This window comes from Leptonychotes weddellii, chromosome 16 (genome assembly GCF_054177405.1).
Source record: "Leptonychotes weddellii isolate Sample4059 chromosome 16, ASM5417740v2, whole genome shotgun sequence".
Classification (NCBI taxonomy): Eukaryota; Metazoa; Chordata; class Mammalia; order Carnivora; family Phocidae; genus Leptonychotes; species Leptonychotes weddellii.
Window position 1 is genome coordinate 47,740,328 of NC_138384.1, and position 9,378 is coordinate 47,749,705.

Below are 9,378 nucleotides of genomic sequence, written 5' to 3' on the forward strand. Positions count from 1 at the left end.
CCAATAAGCCCATACCACTTACTAGACAGTCTATTCTGGAGAACATAGTAATTAGCTGTATATTCCAAAGGTGCTTTTTTCCTAACTCTGTCTCCAGACTGTCTTCAAATTCTCCAGCTTCAACATCAGTGCCTCTCTGGGTCTCCAGCCTGCTGGACTTCTTTGCAGATTGCAGACTTGCCAGCTCTCAACCATCCGGTTAGCCAATTCATTAAAGAGACAGAGAAAGAGAGATCTATTTCTGATATGCCTATTATCTATTTCTGTATCTACAGATCTATAGAAATGTAGATAGTGAAATACAAAGAGATTACATAGATATCCATTCTATTGACTTTTTCCTTGGAGAAACCCACACAGATTAGCATCTGTACATTTTCTTCATCCAACATCAAAGTGTTGAACATAACTCATACTAATAATTATGTATGTGTAATTTGACAAAACTTCCTGTGTGCTTAAAACACAGAAGTTAAATCATAAATTCCATTTGAGATCTTACACGTGTGTGTTTAAGAGCTGCACTTATAGAGTCTTGGTATGTTATACTAGTCTTCTTATGCAGGCATTTCTTATTTAGGGTTCTTTGTAACAGCTTTTGCATAGGATTTCCATAGTGTATAATTCACCCATTTAAAATGTACAAATGGACCGATGGGGCACCTGGGTTGCTCAGTTGGTTAAGCTCCTGCCTTTGGCTTAGGTCGATTTCAGTGTCCTGGGATGGAGCCCCATGTTGGGCTCCCTGCTCAGCAAGGAGGGTGCTTCCCCCTCTCCCCCTTCCACCCCTCCCCCTGCTTGTATTCTGTCAAAATCTTTTTTAAAAATGTGCAAATGTTAGGTTTCTGATTCACACACAGGTGCAAGCAAACCATAGTCAATTTTACACTGAATCACCTCTTAAAGAGACTTGATATTCTTTAACTGTCACCATCCCTGTGGCTAGGAAACCACTAATCTGCTTATTTCACTTTTCCTCAGTCTCATTGATATAACTAACATGTAACATTAAGATGCATTATGATTTGAAGTATATATTGCAAAACATAGTTATCACCTCAGTTACAATTTTTCATGTGATAAGAACCTTTAAGAGCTATTCTCAAATGTATTGTTAATTATATCCAGTACACATTGTATATATGTACCACATTATCTATTCATCTGACAATGGATAAGGTATTTCCATTATTTTGGTTATTATGAATAATTTCACATTTTTCGTGTATTTGTGTATTTTCTAGTTTCGTACTTGACTTCTAGTTTCATGCCATAGTGGTTGGAAACGGGGCTTGGTATCACCTCTTTCATAAATTTATTAAGACTTGTTTTGTGGCCCAGCATATACTCTATACTGGAGAATGCTCCATGTGCATGTGAGAAGAATGTGTTTTCAGATGTTGTTGGATGCAGTGTTGGAAGTCTGATGTCCCCTTATAAATTTTCTGTCTGCAAAAGCTACCCATTACTGAAGGCGCAGTATTGAAGTCCCCTTCTAATGTACTGCTGTCTCTTCCTCTGTTCTTGTCTGCTAATAGTTGTTTTATGTGTTACTTGCTTTTATGTTGGGTGAACAAGCAATTATAAAAGTTATATCCGTTTGTTGAATTGATGGCTTTATTACTCTTTATTTTTTTAAGGAAAAGCACATATATTTAATTGAAAAATGTAAATGTAAAAAATACTATAGATCAAACAAAATTAGTTTCTAAAAGTAAGTGACTCCTGGGGCGCCTGGGCGGCTCATTCATTAAGCGTCTGCCTTCGGCTCTGCTCATGATCCCAGGATCCTGGAATCAAGGCCCACATCCTGCTCTCCGCTCTGTGGAAAGCCCGCTTCTCCTTCCCCCACTCCCCCTGCTGGTGTTCCCTCTCTCGCTGTGTCTCTCTCTGTCAAATAACATCTTTTTTTTTTTTTAAAGATTTTATTTATTTATTTGAGAGAATGAGAGAGAGCACATGAGAGGGGGGAGGGTCAGAGGGAGAAGCAGACTCCCTGCCGAGCAGGGAGCCCGATGCGGGACTCCATCCAGGGACTCCAGGATCATGACCTGAGCCGAAGGCAGTCGCTTAACCAACTGAGCCACCCAGGCACCCCTCAGATAACATCTTTTAAAAAAATAAAATAAAATCTTATTAAAAAAAGTGACTCCTATGCATCCAAATTTTGAAAAAATCAACACAACAATCCAATTGTTTTTTGCTCAGAGAGCAGAAAGCAACTACTCTACATGAATATACAAACCTACAGCTTTATTGTAACACAAATCCTAAGTATATTAGCTACCTTTCTCCAACATTAAGGGAGTGAATGCTTTATATTTAATAAATGCATATATAATGTATACAACTGTTAGTCACATGTAAGCTATGCTAGAAACTTTGAATCAACTGGAATGTAAGGGTTTCTTATGGGAAGATGTACATTTCAGAAAAAACTCAGCTTGAACTAAATCCACTATCACAATTATGACGAAGGTGACCCATACAAAGCCTATCATTTGCAACTATATATAAAGAAAAACTGCCCAGAAATAATATCAGAAATCTTACTGAAGGGCATCATGGTAACCTGCCTGAAAGTACAAGTAATTTATTTAGGGACTTTAAGTAGCAGGTAACAATGTAAATTAAATTAACATGTAAAAAAAAATATGCAATGTATAATAGCAAGAGGTTAGACAACTGAATACTGTGGAAAAGATTTATTAGCCTGTACAAGTTAGTTTTGATAAACTATTGGCTACTTATTAAATTGCCAAGATTTTCACTGCACCCATATTTTTTTCACACACATCACAATCTGAAAGCAATAGGTCTTTCTCAAATTGTTGTCCAGTGTTTATTCCCCCAACCCTCAAAACACAGCAATAGGTCGTATAAAAGGTGTTGGTTTTGAGAGTGGTAAGGACTACACAAGTTACATAATCGTACTATTCCAGTCCTTCCAAATCTAAAATGGGGGAAATCCTTTTTGACATTATGCCAAACACCACATAATTAAAAACACTGCACAAAGTGAGCCCTTTATATAATGACCTTTGCCATGTTTTACTACACTCTCTGGCTTAAAGTTTATTTTGACTGATGGAAACATAGCTATCCTGCTTTCTTTTCGATTCCATCTGCATAGAGTATCTTTTTCCACACCTGCACTTTCAGTCTGTGTGTTCTTAAAACTTGAAGTGAGTCTCTTGAAGACTATAGTTGGGTCGCATATTTCTTTCGCTTCAGGCAATGTATTTGGATTAGAGAATTTAGTCCCTTTATATTTAAAGCAAGTATCAATACAAGTATGGAGTTACGGTTGTCATTCTTTTGTTTTCTAGCTATTTAGAATCATTTGTCCCTTTCTTATTCATTTGCTATCTTTGTGATTTGATGATTTTCTATACAGGAATACTTAGGTTATTTTCTCTTTTACCTTTTGTGTATCTACTACATTTTTTCATTTTGTGATTACCATGAGGCTTAAAGAAGACCTCTTATATAGCAGTCTAGTTTAACTTCTTACCAGCTTAATTTTGCATACTAAAACACTTTCAGGACTCCGGTCATTCTCTAAAAATGTGGATGCATCTCATTTTATGGAAGAGTTAGTTATTCTCTGGTATCTATGAGGATTTCTTCATTTCATGATCCTGGGGTCCAGGATTTGAGTCCCACACTGGGCTCCTTGTTCAGCGGGGAGCCTACTTCTCCCTCTCCCTCTTCCTCTGCCTGCCGATCCCCTGCTTGTGCTGTCAAATAAATAAAATCTTAAAAATAAAATACTGACCAAATCTTTAAAAAATCCCTCTCTTCTGTATGTTGAAGCACAACAGCATGTACATTATCTAACTTTGTATTCCTTTTTTGATGTAATCTCTGAGGAGTGACAGATTTACTGCTTTGTACTGTGAATTCTATGACATTTATTGACATTTGATGTTTAATACGTTTCTACATATTTTTATCTTCGAGTTACTTTTCTTCTCTCAACTCTGATGTTTTCTAAACTGTTAAGAGAAAGTCTTTCCTCATTCATTATGTTTGTACAGTTTGAACCAAGACTGCATTTTGAGATACCCAGTAAGGATTGAATTCCACTTAAAGGCTTGGCCACTTTCTTTACATGTTACAGTTTTGCTCCTGTATGATAAGGATGGATGATGTTGAGCAAGTTATGACTTCCAGCTGGAGGTTTGCCACATTCTTTCCATTTGTCGTATGTAGTTATTTCTCCTCAGTATGAACTCTGTGATGCTGAGTAAAAGTTGAGCAATCCGGGGGTGCCTGGGTGGTTCAGTTGTTAAGCGTCTGCCTTCGGCTCAGGTCGTGATCCCAGGGTCCTGGGATCGAGCCCCGCATCGGGCTCCCTGCTCAGCGGGAAGCCTGCTTCTCCCTCTCCCACTCTCCCTGCTTGTGTTCCCTCTCTCACTGTGTCTCTGTTAAATTAAAAAAATCTTAAAAAAAAAAAAAGTTGAGCAATCCAAAAGCTTTACCACGTTCTGTACACTTCTAAGGTTTCTCTCTAGTATGAATTCTGTAATGCTGGAAGCAGCTTGAGCACTATGAAAGGGCTTGCCAAAGTTTTATATCTGTAAAATCACCTCCACTATAAATTCTCTGATAAGGAATGAGGGTTGAGCATTGCTTAAAGGTCTTGCCACATTCTTTATACACGTGTATAGTTACTCTCCAATATGAATTCTCTGATGTGGAGTTAGGGTTCAGCAGTCCTTAAAATTCTCTCACAGTCTTCAAATTTGTAAGACTTCCTCTAGTATGAATTCTGTGATGTAAAGTCAGGTGTGATTGCTGGATAAAGGCCTTGCCACATTCTTTACATTTGTAAGGTTTCTCTCCAGTATGAATTCTGTGATGTTGAGTAAAGCTTGACTGCTGGATAAACCTCTTGCCACAATACTTACATTTGAAAGGTTTCTCTCCAGTATGAATTCTGTAATGTAGTGTAAGGGCTGAGTGCCAGTTAAAAGCCTTGCCACATTCTTTGCATTTGTAGGGTTTCTCCCCTGTATGGATTCTGCGATGTCGAGTGAGGCCTGACTGGTGGATAAAGGCCCGGCTACACTCTTTGCATTTGTAAGGTTTCTCTCCAGTGTGGACGCTGTCATGCTGCCTCAGGTGCACATGGTGCTTAAAGGCTTTGCCACATTCTTTGCATTTGTAGGGTTTCTCTGCAGTATGAATTCTGTGATGCTTAATAAGGTTTGACTGCTGCTTAAAGGCTCTGCCGCATTCTTTGCATTTGTAGGGTGTCTCTCCGGTATGGATTCTGTGATGTTGAGTGAGGCCTGAAAGGAGCATGAAGGCCTTGCCACATTCTTTACATTTATAAGGTTTCTCTACATGATGAATACTGTGATGTCGATTCAGGTGCGAGAGCTGGATAAAGGCCTTGCCGCATTCTGTACATTGGTAAGGTTTCTCACCAGTATGAATTCTGTGATGTTGAGTGAAGCCCGATTTAAAGCTAAAGGCCTTGCCACATTCATTACATTTGTAAGATTTCTCTCCAGTATGAATTTTGTGATGTGTATTAAGGTGTGATTGCTGGTTAAAGGCTTTGCCACATTCTTTACATTTGTAAGGTTTCTCTCCAGTGTGAATTCTGTGATGTTGAGTGAAGCTTGAACGATGGATAAAGGCCTTGCCACATTCTTGACATTTATAAGGTTTCTCTCCAGTGTGGATTCTGTGATGTTGAGTAAGTTGTGATTGCTTCCTGAAGGCTTTGCCACATTCTTTACATTTATAAGGTTTCTCTCTAGTATGAATTCTGTGATGTTGAATAAGGTTTGCTTCCTGCTTAAAGGCCTTGCCGCATTCTTTACACTGGTAACGTTTCTCTTGAGTATGGATTCTGTGATGTTGAATAAAGTTTGACTGAAAGCTAAAGGCCTTGCCACACTCTTTACATTTGTAAGGTTTCTCTCCAGTATGAATTCTGTGATGGACAGTTAGGTGTGACTGCTGGATAAAGGACTTGCCACATTCTTTACACTTGTAAGGCTTTTCTCCAGTATGAATTCTATGATGTTGAGTAAGCGTCGAGGGCTTGTTAAAGGCCTTGCCACATTCTTCACATTTATAAGGTTTCTCTCCAGTATGAATTCTGTGATGTTGAATAAAGCTTGACTGAAAGCTGAAGTCCTTGCCACATTCTTTACATTTATAAGGTTTCTCTCCAGTATGGATTCTGTGATGTTGAGTAAGTTGTGATTGCTTCCTGAAGGCTTTGCCACATTCTTTACATTTATAAGGTTTCTCTCTAGTATGAATTCTGTGATGTTGAATAAGGTCTGGTTCCTGCTCAAAGGCCTTGCCACATTCTTCACATTGGTAATGTTTCTCTCGAGTATGGATTCTGTGATGTTTCATAAAGCTTGACTGAAAGCTAAAGGCCTTGCCACATTCTTCACATTTATAAGGTTTCTCTCCAGTATGAATTCTGTGATGTACAGTTAGGTGTGACTGCTGGATAAAGGACTTGCCACATTCGTTACATTTGTAAGGTTTCTCTCCAGTATGAATTCTGTGATGTTGAGTAAGCGTTGAGGGCTTGTTGAAGGCCTTGCCACATTCTTTACATTTATAAGGTTTCTCTATAGTATGAATTATGTGATGTTGAGTAAGGGTTGAGCACTGCTTAAAGGCCTTGCCACATTCTTTACTTTTGTAAGGTTTCTCTCCACTACAGATTGTCTTATGTATACATATTACTGATGACTGACTAAACATGTTCCCAGGCTTATCATTGTATCTGTATGGGTTTTTTCCCACATGAATTCTCTGATGATCACCAACACTGGAGGACTGGTTAAAATCTCTTTCACATTCATTAAATTTGTAAGGATTCTCTCTTATATGCATACTGTTACATAGAAGGTTGGATCTTTGATAAACGACTTCCCCACATTTAATATGTTCAGAATGGTTCTCTTGAAAATGAGTCCTCAGATGTTTATTAACATTTGAGCCTTGATGAAATTTTTCCTCACATTCACTGCCTTGAGCAATTCTGTCCCCATTGACAATGCTCTCGTAATTTTGGAGGACTGAGCCCTTGGTGAAGGACCTCTCAAATGGATCCCATTTAGCAGTTGTTTCTCCATTTTTCAATCTCTGAAGTTTAGAAATATTTGACTGAAAGGTCAATCCAATCCTATTTTCAAAATTGTTCAAATCGTTATTTTCAGCATGTACTAGGTAACTTTCCAGATTCTCCACATTCTCTATCCATAAATATGTACGTTTGAATATTTGATTGGAGATTCTGCTTACAGAAACACCCTGCTTTGCAGAACTAGTGGACTTAAAAAGGAAGGTTTTACAAAATATTTTGTATCTTTCACCATTGTGGGCAGTGAGATTCTTATTATGGGCAGTAGTCTCAATTTGGATATATCCTTTATGATCATTATCCCAGTCTATCATTAAGTGTAACTTCTCAAGGACACTATGTTTATATTGACCCATTGACACATTTTGAAATGAAGCTTCTTTGCACAGCTCTGGCAGGAAGCTCAGGGTGCCATGTGAAGATACAGCTGAAAGATATTGAATAACAGAAAAGTAACGTCATTCCACTTACAACTTTCAGACAAATATACGGATAATGTCTAACATACAACCATAAAATCAATCAGAGAACGTCAGCAAGATGGCTAAGAAGGAATCATCAGGACTTCATTCCTCCAAGGACACATAAACTTGCAGACAACATACTGACCACATAGCGTAACAGATAATTCTCTAGTATTGTCAGGGTGTAACACCAATCACTCTCCTCTACCTCAAATAATCATGAGAAGTACCATTATGAGCCCAAAATCAGCAGAAGGAAGGAATTTTTTAAAAAAACTTATTTGAGAGAGACGGAGAGAGAGCATGAGCAAGAGGAGGGCCAAAAGGAGAGGGGCAAAGGAGATTCTTCGCTGAACAGGCAGCCTGACACGGGACTCAATCCTAGGACCCTGAGATCATGACCTGAGCTGAAGTCTTAAGGCTTAAACGACAGCCATCCTGGCGACAGCAAGAAAGGAAATGTAAACATAAAACAGAAATGAAGAAAATAGGATTTAGCAAAAATAGAAAAATATCAACAATAGGAGGATTTGGTTTTCAGAAAAAAAGAAAAAAATCAAAATTGACAGACCTATAACTAAATCAAGTAAGAATGAAAGAGAAGACCAACTAAAATTGGAAGACATGAAAGCAGACACGGTATCACTGATACCACAGAAATAAAAATAATTATAAAAGGAAATGATATATAATTATATGCCAAGAAGTAGATACCAATAAATAGGTATAAATATCAAAACACATATAACCTACCTGGACTCCAACATGAAGAAATACATTTAAAAATCTCCACTGATCTACAACTACTTAGTAGATTGAAAAAGTAATTAAAAAAAAAAACACCTCCAACAGGGGCACCTGGGTGGCTCAGTCGTTAAGCATCTGCCTTCAGCTCAGGTGGGGGGGCTCGGGTCACGATCCCGCATCGGGCTCCCTGCTCAGTGGGGAGTCTGCTTCTCCCTCTCCCACTCCCCCTGCTTGTGTTCCCTCTCTCACTGTATCTCTCTCTGTCAAATAAATAAAATCTTTTAAAAACAAAAACCTCCAACAAAGAGAAGTCCTGTGACAGATGAGTTCACTGGATAAATCATACAAATATATAATGAGAAAGTACTTGAAATCTCCTCAAACATTTCCAAGGAGTAAAGAGAAGGGAGATGTTGAAAACACTTTCTCTGACACCAGCATTACCAGGTTATTAAAGCCAAAGGAGAGATGCTACAAGTAAAGAAGGGTACAAATTACTACCTGTTCTTGCAAAGTCAACAATAAAATAAAGCCAACTGAATCAAAAGCACACTTTACCATTTTACAACACAATCAAGTAAGAATTCTTCCTGGAATTCAAGGCTGTTTCAACATACGGAATACTATCAGTTTGAGACTGCACATTAATAGAATGAGTATCAAAAATGGCATGATCAGGAACACCTGGGTGGCTCAGTTGGTTAAGCGTCTGACTCTTGATTTCAGCTCACGTCATTATCTCGGGATCATGGGATCGAGCCCTGTATCCGGCTCCCCTTTCTACATGGAATGTGCCTGTATCTCTCCCTTCTGCCCCTCACCCTGCTTGTGCTCTGTCTCTCGCAAATAATTAAATAAAATAAAAATAAAAATAAAACATGGAGAAACATAAACCCATAGAGAATCATCTCCCAACAGTATCCACCGCTCAGTTTGACCCCAGCCTGGCTCCTGCCTAATTTTCCCATGTGTACACCACCTTGTCAAATACTCCTTAATCTGACACAGGATCTGGGAGAAAATCTATTCAATTTACATCAT

The 9,378-nt window shown here is 38.5% G+C and overlaps 1 protein-coding gene across 3 annotated transcripts in view; it reads right to left on the minus strand.

Annotated features, from left to right (window-relative positions):
- Window positions 1–2,690: 2,690 nt before the first annotated feature.
- The window catches only part of ZNF845 (zinc finger protein 845), a 180,659-nt gene continuing 173,971 nt past the window's right edge, over window positions 2,691–9,378 (minus strand). For all 3 annotated transcript variants that reach the window (XM_081807622.1, XM_081807620.1, XM_081807621.1), the window contains one exon: window positions 2,691–7,553. In XM_081807622.1, coding sequence (XP_081663748.1) covers window positions 4,723–7,482 — 2,760 coding nt within the window. In that variant the 5' untranslated portion in view covers window positions 7,483–7,553 and the 3' untranslated portion in view covers window positions 2,691–4,722. The remainder of the gene's footprint in view (window positions 7,554–9,378) is intronic.